At 43.4% G+C, this 16,583-nt stretch overlaps 1 protein-coding gene across 7 annotated transcripts in view; it reads right to left on the bottom strand.

Moving 5' to 3' along the window:
• Nucleotides 1-16,583, bottom strand: part of ATPAF2 (ATP synthase mitochondrial F1 complex assembly factor 2) — a 204,771-nt gene that overhangs the window by 46,848 nt on the left and 141,340 nt on the right. For 5 of the 7 annotated variants that reach the window (XM_085892724.1, XM_085892722.1, XM_085892720.1 and 2 more), the window contains 4 exons: nucleotides 10,383-10,471; nucleotides 8,011-8,055; nucleotides 2,389-2,537; nucleotides 2,186-2,283 (listed from right to left, as the gene is read on the bottom strand). In XM_085892724.1, the coding sequence (XP_085748850.1) occupies nucleotides 2,186-2,283; nucleotides 2,389-2,537; nucleotides 8,011-8,055; nucleotides 10,383-10,455 (365 nt within the window). In that variant the 5' untranslated portion in view covers nucleotides 10,456-10,471. The remainder of the gene's footprint in view (nucleotides 1-2,185; nucleotides 2,284-2,388; nucleotides 2,538-8,010; nucleotides 8,056-10,382; nucleotides 10,472-16,583) is intronic. The other 2 variants (XM_085892717.1, XM_085892718.1) reach the window with 2 other exon arrangements.

Consider the following 16,583-nt stretch of genomic DNA (forward strand, 5'->3'; position numbering starts at 1 on the left):
AGTAACTCGGAGATGATGTTTGTACTGATTTGTTGTTTGCCCATGCCTTTACTGGATGTGATACTACTTCTAGAATCTTTGGGGTTGGGAAAAAATCAGTGTTCCAAAAACTCATCAAAGGTGATTCTGTGTTGCATTCCTGTTCAAAGATTTTCTGTGCTCCAAATATGGATCAAGATGCTGTAGAAAGTGCTGGCTGCAAGTCAATGGTGTCATTGTTTAATGGGAAAACGTCTGACTCTCCAGCATCATTGCGACACAGTTACCTCTGCAAAAAAAGTGGTGACAGCAAAGACATTCGTAACGCCAGAGAAATTGCCCCACACAACTTCAGCTACAAAACAGCACTCAAGACGAACTTATCTTCAAGTCATGGTATGGATGGGCCGCAGTGATAACATGGACATTACAAAATGGGGCTTGGACATTCAAGGGAACAAACAACCCTGCTCCTGATATTCTGCCAAAAATGATTCACTGCAACTGCTCGGCTGGATGCAATACACTTGGATGTAGTTGTAAGAAGTACGGACTTGAGTGCACAGGGGCTTGTGGACCTTGCCAAGATGGCAACTGTGAAAATACGAACCATGCACCCATTTTAGATGAAAACGAGGACGAATATGCTGACTTTTTTTTTGCTAAAGCACTAATGGGTGTCTCAACTGGAATGACTTCCTTGGTACCAACTACCCAGGTATTATTTCAAAGAAATTGAACACATTGGTCTCCATGGCTGTTGTTTTTGTGTGTACAAGACTGCGCCTTAGTAAAAGGTATGGTTGTGGCATCACGATCTTGGCATCACCATTGAATTTATGATGTCATCTGGTCATCAAACAGGATGAAAACTATTTTTGTGAACATGTTTTCATAAATTTGGAAGTTTCCATGAAATCACATAAAATTACATAATGACATCATGACACAATGAATGACGTCATGGCACAATGGATGACGTCATGATGCGACTTTGGGACACTCCCAGCAACCTCACATGTTTTGGTACTTATAAGGTAATAAGTTTTATCGTTAATTGTCACTTTTAAAATGGTTGAGAACTGTTTGTTTCAAAGGTATGCATAGATATTAGGTATTTTGCTCTAATGGCGGACATCTTTTTTGACATCATATTTACACCCTTTCTGATGGTCCAATTTTGGCCCACTTTTGATATGTTGTTCTCTGGGCCAAACACTACTGAAAAACACCATAAAACGTTTTCTTGCAAATTTTTTAGGGTTCGTCAGCATATTGACCCTACTACAAAATTATATAAATTCTTCCTTGTCATCCACCCAACGTGTCCACCAAGTTTCTGGCGAATCCGTCCATAACTTTTTGAGATATCGTGCTATATATCATTTTTGGCCATATCTCTCAATGGTGAAGAATCACTAAAAAAAAAAAGATTCTAGTAGTCAGATCCGGATCCAGATCGTCACCAAAATCGAATCAGTTCATCCTTGTCACACAACCAACCTGCCCACAAAATTTCATCTGGATCCATCCACAATTTATTGAGATATCCTGCACACAAACAAAAAGACAGACAGAGAGGGGGTGAAAACATGATCTCCTTCGCCTTCGGTGGCGGAGGTAACAAGAGGAGGGTTGGACAGGAAAACGAACAGAATATAGGGTAAAGGGGAAAAAAATAAAAGGAAGACTTGGAGGAAGAAAGGACAGGGGAGGTAGAGAGAAGTTTCAAGTTTCAGTTTGAAGAGACCAAAGGCATACAGTACTTTGCTCCTCCAAAAGCTGAGTTCTTCTGACAGATTAACTGGGGATACCTGCCTGGTAGTGTTAATTTTTTTAAATCAAAGATTGCAAGACATTTGTCCATTCCTGCCAATGAATAACCCATACATCTTTGTATATGCTCCGTTTTGTTAGTCCACAGTATTCTGTTGTGATAAATCATAACCTTCACTCGAGGCTGCCCACCGACATTCTTCCAATACGTTTCCTTCCCACCACATCTGAAACTGCCTCCCATAAAGGTTGACTGACCTAACGCTCTCACTGACTTTGCCATTCCATCTATGCTAACAGGTCTGTTTGTCTATTTGCCCCTTGTAAGCAAGTATCTCACTACAGTACCATTTTGTCAATAGGTCTCTCAGCTGTCATTAGTTGTCAAGCTCTTTTAATGAGCCTTTACCATCATTCATAAAGTACGCACCATATCGTGTCCGTTTCAAAGAACCTGAGAGCAGCAGCGATGACCTGCTCAGACTTCCTCTGGGATGGGTTATCTTGCGCAGTGTTGCACAGGGCACTCTGTTCAAAAAACATTAAAATAAATGTGTCAGCAAAGCTTCAAATTTCCAGCACATGGTGCGAGTTGCTTTGAAATGTAAAAACAGTGAGTGTGCATGTCCTTACCAGGTGCATGGTGTCCAAACGAATGACATCTTTCTGCAGGTCCCACTCTGTGGCTACAGCAATAGCCAAAGGCTCGCTGGGTAGGCAAAGCACTTGGCCCTGGGGAGTTCTCAATTTCAATCGATCCACATTAATCTCATAGCCCTTTCCTGCAAACATCACAGGAGGCCGAAACTCACAAACAGCCATATGATGACTGGTTTGAGCACAACGTTCGACAATGGATGAGGTTTAATGAGGGGGCATGAACCGTACAAATGATTTTCCTAACCAGGAATGAAATGGACATTAAAAATGTTATTTGTTGATTCATATACACAAGACTTAACACAAGGTTCTAGAAATGGCCAAGCAATGGTAAATGTAGAGTGGTCAATTAATGCAGAATCAACTGAAATCCAAAGGCGATTGAAAGATACTCGACTGCTAAAAAAAAAAAACCCCTCAAAACCTGGAATTACAAATTCTACAATCATCCCCCCCCAAACCCCACACCTGAAGAAAGTAATTTTGTATACAGTGCAGTATTTAATTTTAAAAGTACTTTAAATGATAAAGGATTGGATAATGAAGCATGAGGTGGAACATGTAAGCACAGATTTCACCATCCACATGGAAAGTCCCTGAACCAGAAGTTTCACCTAATTATTGGGACTTTTTGAACCCTATTTCAAGGACATGTGTTGGAGTTAAGTTGTCTGTGGTACAACCCACAAGAGAAACAGGCCTTGTTCATTGACAGGTTCAGGACATCCTGCTCACGCATTCTCTCATGTCGAACTGGGCGAGGCTGTGCAAGTGAATGGGGTGAGATGGTGCTTTCACACACACGCACGCACACACACACACACACACACACACACACACACACACACACACACACACACACACACACACACACACACACACACACACACACACACACACACACACACACACACACACACACACACACACACACGCACGCACACACACACACACACACACACACACACACACACACACACACACACACACACACACACACACACACACACACACGGAGACGCCCTTCTTCCCAGCTGTCCAGCAAGGGGGAGGTGGCCCATGGGGCATTCCCTGTCCGTCACTGGGTCATTGATTGCTCTGCTGTGTCAGGAGCGGAGAGAGCCGCCCCTCGGCGCGGAGGCATAGAAAGCTTCCCTCTGATGCTGGGACCAGCTCAGCTGTGAGCTCTCCAAAAGCAATGAATGGTGGAACCATCAGGGTTGAAAGAACCTGTGACTGGAGATTTGTTGGCCTGGGAGTGGCAGGAATGTGAGTGGGGGGGGGGGGGTTGCAGACTTGGGATAACGATAAATAATTTGGCATTGCAATATCGACCTATATGCCTCTGCCCACTCTAACTTTGACACAAAACCTCAATATCTAACATGGGTGAAACTGCAAAACTTTTGAAAAAAGAAAAGCAATGAGAAAAAAGACTTCCTACTAGTAGGGTCCTGGGGCATTCACCCCCTGGGAAAAATTTCAAATATTGATGTCAAAATATGCATTTTTGGGATGATCCTGTCCAAAGTGCAACAAAAATAAAACAATGCAAATGAAAGTGAGATTTGGGGAATAATCTTTTTTAATTTCACCTAAACATCCATTGCTGGGAACATTATTAGATCCTCGTGGAGTATCTCGAAGTCTTACTCACGTTGTTGTTCTTCATATTCTTCTTGTGGACTTTTTTGTTTCACAGCCTACAGTTTTCATCGAATCTTCCTGAAACTTCATGTACATATGTAAAAATACCCTGCGCAGACAGTAACCATCTCCGATTTTGATAATTCCTCCTAGAAAAAAAAGTTATGACGTCAAAATATCTCCGCTAATGGAAATCGCCGAAAACATTATCTCTGAAACTAGGCAAGCTTTTTGAATTCTGTTTGCAGGAATCGAACAGGGAATTAGCAGAGATGAATTACCGCACATATGATACATCACTATGACATCATATCAATTTTTATGATGTCATTCCTATTTTTTTTTTCATCGGATCTTCGTGAAACTTGCCATGTATATGCAGAAAGCCCACGCGCAGGCAGTAACCATCTCCGATTTTGGAAATTTTTCCGAGAAAAAAAGTTGACGTCATAATATCGCCGCTAATGGAAATTGCCTATACCATTATCTTCGAAACTAAGCAAGCTGTTTGAATTTTGTTTGCGGGAATCAAGCCGGGCATCAGCGCAGATAATTTATCGCAAACCCGATACATCACAATGACATCATATTCGTTTTTATGACGTCATCATTAAGAGAACGAGGATCTTAGCTCATTTGAGCTTGTTTTCAGTTAGTTGGTACAGCATTTTGTTGTCATAAAAGCAGTGAATAATGAATACCACATACCTTTGCAGGACTTTTAATACATGTGCTTTATAAAGGGGGGGGGGGTGTCACGTACCAGAACGGTTTCCCTGAATCACGTTCAACGAGCAAAACCAGAGCATTCACGAGCACTTTAAACTCACGTGTCATGTAATGGAGGGGTTTACCTGTATCATTCTTGCTCATGGTGCAAACCCAGAGCGGGGTCAGTAAACACACACTTTGCCACGTGTATACGGGAAAGTGGCAAGTTGTAATGTACAAGAGTTTTTAAAATATTGATTCATTCATCACACATATTGATTCAAAATATTGATTCATTGCATTTATCACGCTCCAGTCCTGTGCCTGCCACACTTTTTTCATCCACACTGATGAAACCAAGTCGACGGCCTGACGGGTTTTTTAATGGTGATGCAGCACAGGTGTGATGGGCCAAATGGCTTCCTCCTCCGTTAAAGTTCGTTGTTACGATTTATCATACATGGCAAGTGGAAGGCGACAAAAACGGGTGAGTAGGAATCGAAAGCAGGGCACTTTTTTCTTTTTTTTTTAACCCTTTGCATGCTGTGGACGCAGATTTGCGACCAGATTATATATATATATATATATATATATATATATATATATATATATATATATATATATATATATATATATATATATATATATATATATATATATATATATATATATATATTTGAAAACAAAAATTGTTTTCATTTTGACTATTTGTCTAACTTGACACCCAAGTTGTGTTTTTTTTTTGCAAATACCACTTGAAATTCACAGCCCTATGAAAAATAAATTGCAGGGAACCATGTGGCCATAAAACAATGCTACAGGGGTTTACCAAACATGGTAAAAACGGAATTCGATATGTTGACTAATCAGTAATAATAAGGAGGTTCCAAGTAAGACAACACACACACACACACACACACACACACACACACACACACACACACACACACACACACACACACACACACACACACACACACACACACACACACTTCTCAAAGTTTTATTGACTTTTTTCATTTCCAGTTATCGCCTGTGACGCGTGATGTCACATTTACTGCAAATAGCATCCCCACAATAAAGAGCAGTGTTGCCTCGTTTATGGAGACCAAGTGACGATAAATGGTGATGAATGCAATGTGATGATCTTGATAAATCTTGATAACAACACTGAAAATGTTCATTCATTCACAAGCATCAAACCACATCATTGTGTCCCATTTCAGTCATTTCTTTTTTAATTAAGGTTCGAATTTGGAACGGTAATTTGTGGACATCCTGTATATGAATGAAAACAACCCGAATCGAATCCAACCATTCAAAATACTCGAAAGTACTGACAAATATCACAGTGAGAAGTCGAAGAGTGAATTGGAAAGCAAATAGGCCAACCGATTGATTTGGGGCGACGACAAATGGTAGACAAGAGGAAGTAACAAAGCGTACGGATGAGGATTGAAGGAATTAGTTGCTTAAGTAAAGCTCACGACGTCACTCAGCCAATGATCAGACGAGAGCGATACATTGCATATCGGATAAAGGTTGCAACAGATCTGTCAGTGTGTGTGAATCCATGCAAGTGGAATGGAAACTAAACATTGTGTTTTTGAAATTGTTCGTACTTTCCATCCAATCCGGGTTTTAATGATATTAAAACGGGTCTGCGGGTTTAAAGAAAGAAAACGGGTGAAACCCCAAAAATGCAGGTCACTTGCCATGTGAGATTTATTGGTCACGAATCGATATGGTCACAAACTTCTTCACGACCAACAGACATTATCAGGTTTTGCAGCAGAATCTCATCTTTACTTTGTGCAATGTAAAGATGGCACTTTGGTATTTTTGGTGAAGTTCATATAGGAAGGAACAGCGATGGGGGGGGGGGGGGGGAAAATAAATAAATAAATAAAACCTAGCAATGGATGCCAATTCCATATTTACCAACAAAGACAGACGTTCTCCTGTCTGGCGGACATCTGATCATGGTAACGCAGTTGCACGCTTTTGTATCCAGCTAACTTCTTCAAAAATACCTCATTAAAAACTACCATGGGAGCAATTCACATCATCATGGTCATGTTGCATTAGCATTGCACCCTCTCTGGATGAAATGGGTTAAGAAACGAATGAGCATATCGGAAGAACACCTCAATTCCCGATAATCACGGCATCCTTTTCCGAGGACGAACATACGGAAACCTCCGCATGGGTCGTTACAAAAACATGGACTTCCATAAAATATGGAAGAAGTTTTACCCATGATGTAAGCTGTATAATATGCATCATGGTACATTCACTTGATTTAGTTCAAATCCCATAGCAAATGGCATCACATTGACAGGAGTTTTAATGTGACCTCTGACCCTTGACCTTTTTAGTACAAATTATCTAGCATAGATGGATGCACTGATTGAGGTTTATACATAATTGTACCAAGTTTAAATTCAACTCCCTTCAGCTGTTCTCAATATCACATTTTTACCAGACATGACCTCTGAGTTTTGCCCTCTCGATGCCAAAATCTAATCAGTTAATCTTTCAATCTCAATATATACTTACACCAAGTTTGATCAAAATCTCATCCCTGGTTTACAAATTAGCACAGTAACAGAACTTTTATCTCATGGGACCTCTGACCTTTGACCTCTTGATTCCATAATCTAATCAGTTAACCGAACATACTTGTACTAAGTTTGACTTAGATCCCTTAAGCCGCTCTCAAGTTATCGGGGTGACAGACAACCCCAAAGGGGGAAACCTCCAGCGACTTCGTCATGGAGGCGTAGAAAGCACGCCTCTGATGCCAGGATCAGCTCAGCTCTGAGTTTTCGCTCTCCTCTTTCCTGCAGCTTCCCTTTGCCTGCCTTGGGTGCCATGTGCCAAATTTTTTCCTCTCCCTTGCGTGGTTCAAAGTTCATGAATGTTGTGTGTGTGTGGTGCCATATCTGGGGGGGGGGGGTGAGTTTCTTTGTTTGACAAGTATTGTGTTGGTGATTTCAATCCGTGTCCTCATGCCCTGTATAAATGCTTGGGTTTCATTGTGATCCCTGGAAGGCTAAATTGATGATACTCTTGAGTTTGAGAACCGGCGTATTAGAGCATAGGTTCGGGCAAAGTTCGTGCAATTGACAGTATCCGACCATCTGCAAAGTCATTATATCCCAGCACGTACAGTTCCCGCCTGAATAGTGAACAAGTACATTTGGGTGGGGGCCGCCCAGGCGACAACACACTAACCTTCTGAATAAGTGATGGACACATTCTTGTAAAAACGCTTCCTTCCTGGAGAAATAGAACAACATGACATCAACCTTGGGCAGTAAATTCACACTTGATCTCAATCCAACAGTAATATAATAAAAGCAGCCTTTATAATAAACATCATCAAACAAAGTCTGTAAATTCAGATCTGACCGAAATGGCCACTATAAAATACGTCATGCAAACACAACTCATGTCACGAACCAAGGCCCTATATGAACCGAAGGACCCACAACTACTAGGATGTCCAAGAGGTTGGGAATTCACAACAGAAAGGCTACACTCTGGTGGGGGGGGGAGATGTTTTTTGGTGCTGTATAGATAAGCACCAAGTTCAACTTGTTCCCAGAATTGTCATCATGATATTATTGCAGGCAATAATAAGTTTGGTAGAGATGAAACAAACAGATTTGACAATTTAAATTGAATTAGTGTGGCTTTGTAAGGTCACATGTGATGTTTAATTTGGTGATATGGTCAAATCTGAAACGGCCATATTATCCCCCATGCTTTTTGAAAAGAAAACTGGGGGGGGGGGGTAATCAGCTCCATCTGTCAGTCTGTCTTTCTGTCACGTTATCTCCTCCTAAACAGTTGCACAGAAATTCACCAAACTTCGTTGTTATGATTACCACGTGGCACAAAGGTGCAAGAGCAGTATAATTTCTTGCCCCGCCGCCTGGGGCAGGGTCAAAAGGTCAAACCCCCAAAAATGTAATTTTAGGTACATTTTTAAACATATCGGAGGATGCATGAAATATGTAAAGATTTTTTTGGATTTGACCCCTGGTTCATGCCCCAGGGGGGTGGGGACTTAAGGTCATTGGTTTAAAAAAAAATCCCTCTTTTTTGACCCCTACTATATATTGAGTCATTCCTGGTGGACCCTTTTGCCATCTTTCAACTTTGCTTGAGAAGCATAAGGATTCGTGATATACCAATGACTTCATTCTAGTGACATTTGTGACTGTTCAAGTTTTAAGTCTTCCATAAATTGTTACTAGCATAACCCGCGCTCTGCGCGACATGTTGGGGTGGGTGTGTTTGAGAAAGGAACTGATGCAGAGTATCAGTAGTAATTTTACTTTCATGCAGTAAGTGGAATACGATTTCACTGTTTCAGAACCATTTTATTTACTTTTTTTGTACCATGCACCTCATATGGTCTTTGAGATAATGTAAGCCGAATATCACGTTACTCGAGCGCAGAACAAAGTCGAAGATAGCGCGACCTGACGCGATGGGCCCGTTCGATGGGGAATGACCTGAGGATTAAGCAGAAGAAAATTCATGATTCTAGCTTCAAGGGTTAATGCTGCAGATTGTTTTTTCGTTAAAATACCCCCACATTTAGAGGTTTTTCGGCCGTTGCTCGGCAACGGAGGGGTCCATAGCAACGGTTCTTTCTCACACATAACTAGGACATACCATGAACCTACCATACCAGTTTCATGTATATCTCATAGTCTATGAGATATAACGAACTTCGTTTTTTTATTGTTTTTGACCAGGGTTCATTCAAAGTCTATCTTCTCCGACAGTTTTCATAGGATCCGGCTGAAAATTTTTGATAATATGGCTGAATGTACTGCCCACAGTCGCTCGTGGCCCGATTTTTGTTTTTCGAAAAAATAAATTTTTTATGATTTTTCTAAAATTTCAAAGTCCGGTTGCTAGGCAACGGTGGTGTCCATAGAAACGGTTCTCATTTGCACACAACTCGGTCATGGTATGAACCTACCAACCAAGTTTCATCGAAATCGCCATTGTATTAACTGAAATCGCCATTTTAAATACTGATAATATGGATAGAACGAATCTCAAAAAATATATATATATTTTTTTTTCGACTCGATCGACTACCCAACATAACGAATAGTGGTCACTTTGGCTGGCACTCGTGAACCAATTATGGGAGTCCTTTCCGGACCTGTGCTGTGGTTCGCCGATCTCGATTCCAAGCTGTGTGATAATCCCTGACGGTGTAATCTGCACGAGTAGCACGGTTATCAAAATAGGTACACGAAATTGTCCTTTTGATTTTTTTTTTTTAATTATTCCATTTATTTCAAGAAACTGAAACTTTCAGTTGAAACAAAATTTGTGTAACAAACCATTTTATTATTTTTTTTCAAAACATGTAATCAGGAAAATGCTTCACAGTTGAAGGTCTTCCGGTGCCTCAGCAGAGATAACGACATCGAAAGAGCAATATTATAATAAAATATAAAATCATGTTAATGACTTATTGGTGCTTGGACAATAGAAAGAATAAATGTTTATTGACTCTTCGAGAAAGAACGTCTTACATACGTTTCACCAGTTTAACGTCAAACACCTCTGCATACCTGGCTTGTAAAACCTGCGGCAGCAACGACCGAATGAAGGAATCCCGAGCCTCAGCACGAAGTTTCTCAGCATCGTTTGAGTGAAGGATCTGAGGACGAACGAAACCACGAGATGGAAAATGCACCACGGAAAGTCGTTCCACAAATAAAATATTTACTTTACAGACACGGATCATATGGACGAGGACAATCACAAGTAATCTTGGAAATACAAGAAAAACAAACAAAGCGAAACAGAAACTAGCATTGGTGAACTGAACTCGTACGCATACACCGCCTACTTTACACGGTCGGCTTGACGTTGAAAAAAAAATATGACGAATTAAAAAAAAAAAGACGTCTTATAAAACTACGAAGAATAACAACTACCAGAATGCTACAGAACGTTATATGACCAAAGCTTCAAATAGTTGTTAAAGGGGCTTACAAGAATTAAAACTCGTTCCCAATTAACCAAACTCAAAAATATATATAATTGATCCCTTCTTCACTTAAACCCGCCCCTTGCCTACGATATAAATAAATGGGGACTCATTCAATTTGCTGTGCAAAATTAAAATCCTCACGTGGTTTGTGCATGTTGAGTGGTTGGAAGCTTGTGTTACGACCTTGCCGTTGGGGAGAGGGCTCGGGCACCGCCGATTGCTCCGGAGGTTCTGATTAGAGGGCTCGGGGCACCGCCTATTGCTCCGGAGGTTCTGATTGGCCTGCTCGGGGCACCGCCTATTACTCCGGAGGTTCTGATTGGCGGGCTCGGGGCACCGCCTATTACTCCGGAGGTTCTGACTGGCGGCTAGGGGCACTGCCTATTGCTCTGGAGGTTCTGATTGGTGGGATCAGGGCACCGCCTATTACTCCGGAGGTTCTGACTGGCGGCTAGGGGCACTGCCTATTGCTCTGGAGGTTCTGATTGGTGGGATCAGGGCACCGCCTATTGCTCCGGAGGTTCTGATTGGCGGGCTCGGGGCACCGCCTATTGCTCCGGGGGTTCTGATTGGAGGGCTCGAGGCACCGCCTATTGCTCCGGAGGTTCTGATTGGCCTGCTCGGGCACCGCTAATTGCTCCGGAGGTTCTGATTGGCGGCTAGGGGCACCGCCTATTGCTCCGGAGGTTCTGATTGGAGGGCTCGAGGCACCGCCTATTGCTCCGGAGGTTCTGATTGGAGGGCTCGGGGCACCGCCTATTGCTCCGAAGGTTCTGATTGGAGGGCTCGAGGCACCGCCTATTGCTCCGGAGGTTCTGATTGGCGGGCTCGGGGCACCGCCTATTGCTCCGGGGGTTCTGATTGGAGGGCTCGAGGCACCGCCTATTGCTCCGGAGGTTCTGATTGGCCTGCTCGGGCACCGCTAATTGCTCCGGAGGTTCTGATTGGCGGCTAGGGGCACCGCCTATTGCTCCGGAGGTTCTGATTGGCGGGCTCGGGGCACCGCCTATTGCTCCGGGGGTTCTGATTGGAGGGCTCGAGGCACCGCCTATTGCTCCGGAGGTTCTGATTGGCCTGCTCGGGCACCGCTAATTGCTCCGGAGGTTCTGATTGGCGGCTAGGGGCACCGCCTATTGCTCCGGAGGTTCTGATTGGAGGGCTCGAGGCACCGCCTAATGCTCCGGAGGTTCTGATTGGAGGGCTCGGGGCACCGCCTATTGCTCCGAAGGTTCTGATTGGAGGGCTCGAGGCACCGCCTATTGCTCCGGAGGTTCTGATTGGAGGGCTCGGGGCACCGCCTATTGCTCCGGAGGTTCTGATTGGCGGGCTCGGGGCACCGCCTGTTGCTCTGGAGGTTCTGATTGGCGGGCTCGGGGCACCGCCTATTGCTCCGGAGGTTCTGATTGGTGGGCTCGGGAGACCAACACGTACCCCGTGTGTGCTTGCGCTATCTGAGCAGTCAGATATGACCGAGCGATGGGGGAGCAAAATAACAAAGGAATATTTGCCAAGATATAAAGAAAATAATGTGTAAAGGAGAAAGGTTGGGGGAAGAAGAATTCAGGCCTGTTTGAGTTGACGTTCCAGCGGCCTTGCCCCAGCCACAGGCCACAAAGATGACGCCTCCACACCACCCTTCCCTCTCTCTGGGTGTGTTCTCAAACTTTGCCAATGAACGAATCGGAGCAACTCCTGAAACACCTTGAAGCCACACATTGCTTCACGTCGGATCAGGTGACACTCAGGAGGAGGAAACGCTTCTGCTCCCTCTCCGATCAACGTTCCCCAGTGAGGCTCTCCTCTGCCTCAGTGTCTTCAACACAGACAGTGCCTCAAACAGCCAGCCCTCGAAGGGATCACTCCAATCCTCAGAGGTCTTACAGGTCCAGTATCTCGTCACAAGCTAGACCGCGCATCCTGCGTTCATTCCTACCTTTCACGTTCACCCGTCACACCCGCTCATGCTTTCATTTGTTCATCACCACTTCTTCTGTTTTTTTTTGTTTTTTTTAAACTTCTCCCACCCCCAAAAATCCACAGTTTTTTCACACGAGACCACGTGAGGCCTCGAAGGGGGAATACAAGACAGCAGAAGGATCAAAAACAAAACAAGAAAAAAATAAGGAAGAAAGAAACCCATCTTGAGAACCACAGCAACCACAGAAAAACCAATGCAATACACCCCGTGAACATAACAATTGGAAACAGGGAATGTGCTCTTTCTATTCCTCTGTCGAATGTCGAGGTGGAGGTGTTAAATACTAGAGAATCATTGCATGGATTGTCGAATTCAGTGTCGTGAGGCCCTTGTCCACTTCTTTGGAAAGCCATTAATATGGGAGTTCTGGTGGGCTTGCGGCGGTTGGACTTCGTTCGGGGAACCAATAAAACCATGAGGGGACCAAGGAAACATGGACAGGACCTGCAGAAATGTTCTTCACACAGCACTCCATCAGAAGCTTAAGAATCTTTCGACCCCCATTGACCCCATTAAACCCTTCAGAACCATTATGCCCTTTCGACCCTTTAGATTTTAGACCATCGAGAACTTTTAACACTCACACCACATCAACATTATGGTTTTATTGCAAAACACAGACAATACTTTTTTCAGCAAGTGATGCACAAACTCTACCACCCCAGATGGTGATCAAACTCTTGCAAGACTGGGGTGTGAGTAGGAGAAAAAACAAAAACAAAAACAGGACCACTGGACCTGAAGGTTATCTGGGCCCTGGCCTAACGTTGTAACCCAAATTTGGGAACATACTGACTGGTCTGGAGAAGAAGATTTTTAAAGGAATTAATGCGATTTTCCCAAAAGTTGACGAAGTCGGCCATTTTGACACACTTCCGGTCACGTGATCGTCATGGCATCCACAATTTAACATCATGACCCTATCCTAATATTGTAACCCAAATCTGGTAGCATTCTGACTGAAGGATCAGGAGAAGAAGATTTTTAAAGGAATTAATGCGATTTTCCCAAAAGTTGACGAAGTCGGCCATTTTGACACACTTCGGTCATGTGATCGTCATGACTTCTGCAAGTTAATTAACATCCCTACCCTAGCCTAATGTTCCATCCCAAATTTGGTAACATTCTGACTGGTGGGTCTAGAGAAGATTTTGGAAGGGATTTGCGCGACCACCATTTTGACACATTTCCGGTCATGTGATCAGCATGGCATCCACAATTTAACATCATGACCCTATCCTAATATTGTAACCCAAATCTGGTAGCATTCTGACTGAAGGATCAGGAGAAGAAGATTTTTGAAGGAATTTACACAATTTTCCCAAAAATTGATGAAGTCGGCCATTTTGACACACGATCAAGTGATCGGCATGACCTCCACAATTTAATATCCATACCCTGGCCTAATGTTGTAACCCAAATTTGGTAGCATTCTGACTGGTGGGTCTCGAGAAGACGAGTTTTGAAGAAATTTACGAAGTCGACCATTTTGACCCACTTAAAGTCACGTGACCGGAACGAGATTTGCATTTCCTATTACCAGTCAGGAGAAGAACGTTGCCGCCAAATTTCAGCCGGATTGGCTCAGCAGTTGGGCCAGAGAAGTCGAAATAGGAGACGGATGGAAGGACGGACGGACAGTGCGCAATGACAATACCTTATCTGGAATTTAAATTCCAGAAAAGCTAATAATCCGGGTTCCATGCATGAAGCAAAAATAATCTAATATTATAATCTAAGCTAATAATCTCAGCTAATAATCTATACATTCATTGGAGTCATACTGATTATATGCAGCAAGTCTGGATGTAATCAGCGCAGAACTGTGGGAGGAGTAGCGAGACAAACAAACGCACACACAAACGCACACCGGCCCGTGAGTTATAGTAAGGACGTATCAGATTCCAGTGAAGAATGAATGAGGAAAGAGTAGGCTATAATGACTATATGCTGTGGCAAATGGGATAAGAGAAATGCCTCTGACCCAGGAGGAAGATGGTGGAGTTGCCATTCTTCGAGATAGCCTTTATCAATTTTGCCAAGCACTATTACACCAAAACTTCATGATAGACAACGTTGTGGGTGAGTTGTTTGAGTGCACAGTTTTGATCCACTAATTTTGGAGATGTCTGCTGATGGAACTCGCTCTGGACTGCAAAAATGCGCAGATGCTGTGGATCTCCAACTCGGCTTGCTGCCACATACAACTGCCCATTTGTCAGGATGTACCTGGTGTCTGGTGCGGGGATCTACGTTCCAAAGGAGCATAACTGGTGCATACACTTTCAACATGATCTGGCATGGTGGCAGTTCAGATAGATTTATGCTGCTGAGGAATTCTGTTGGATGGAGGGACACCTGCTTTGTCTCAGCAATGGTGGCAGCACTTTTGATGACACACATGTTACCTGGGAGACACCGCATGATGCTATCATTCAATCAGTCGACATCAGCATTTTTGTATGTGAGCACAGCACGTTTCCCAAGCCAGCTTGGGTTTGTGTGTTGGTCTTGGTCTTCCAAACCAGCATATACATGGTTGATGACTTCCTACTTCAACAATGCACATATATTTGGTGGCAACTCAATGGCATCATCATAGGGTGTACCACAGACTTGAGGAAAGTCTCTCTCTCCAAGCTGTAGCAACCAAATGCCTTAATTTTCAAGGTGCTCATGCCCCTCATCATCATGGTCTTTGATGCTGTTCAGTACATGCATGCTGTTGCACAGTTTCAGCTTCGTGCAATGCTGCCATAGTGGGAACTTTATCATGCACACATCGATGATCTCAGGCCTGCATCCTCGGCGAACGACTGAAATAATTTGACAGAAGTGACCAGTAAGAATGAGTACTTTTCCTCCAAGAAGTGTGTTGGTCTTCATGATGTCCTATAGTGAGCAGTCCAGGACCTCAAGCAAATGTCAGTGACTCATGGATGCTTCTTCCCACATCATGTCTGTATGTCTGCAGCTTCCAGGAGACGTCCATTCATGTCGCATGGAGAGATGTTGCACGTTGAGTTCTGACAGGGTGTTATAGGCAGTTTGAAGCATGAATGTGAAATTTGTCCCAGCTCGAGAAGTATCACAGCAATGCTAGAGGAAGCTGTGGCAAGTGCAATGCCATTCTTCTGCCGAACATACGCAAGAATCATGTTCAGCAAGAAAGTTTTGCCTGTGCCACCAGCAGCATCAAGGAAGACAATTCCTCCATCTTTACTGTCTATTTTACATCAAATGACATCAAAAGCACCAGCCTGATCAGCGTTCAGCTGTTGAACACATTCATGGAAGGTGGTATTGGCAACGGGGTCTTTCTCCTTGGCAGCAAGGTCAAGCTGACTGTGTTAGTGTGGATTTTATGGTGGAAGGCCAAAGTGAACTGTCTTGCAGTTCTGCTGCTGAAGTCGGTCATCAAGATCACAGAGCAAGTTGTTCTCGCTTCCAGCTTGAAGAGCTTCATTGGTGAGACCTTGTTGCTTGTGGCAGTCATGAAAACTTGCACAAGATTGTCAAGGTGCTGTTGCTACAGGTAGTGGTTCTGTGGATCACATAACAGCAGGATAGTAACAAACAGACCTCTCATGCTTACTGGTCTTCGTGCACTTGCACATTCAGCAAGACACTGAAACCATTCGTTGTCATCTTCAAGAAGATTGAGAAGCTGTCAGGATTGTTTGAATGTCTCACAAACTTTTCCATCAATCACTTGAAGATCCTCAAAGCTTGTGGCAACACTTTTGTGGTGGAGCAGGAGACGGAGGTAGAACATTTATCCTTGGCTCGGATGTACAG

This window comes from Eptatretus burgeri, chromosome 8 (genome assembly GCF_056783735.1).
Source record: "Eptatretus burgeri isolate ZD-2024b chromosome 8, Ebu_testis_v1, whole genome shotgun sequence".
NCBI classification, from domain to species: Eukaryota; Metazoa; Chordata; class Myxini; order Myxiniformes; family Myxinidae; genus Eptatretus; species Eptatretus burgeri.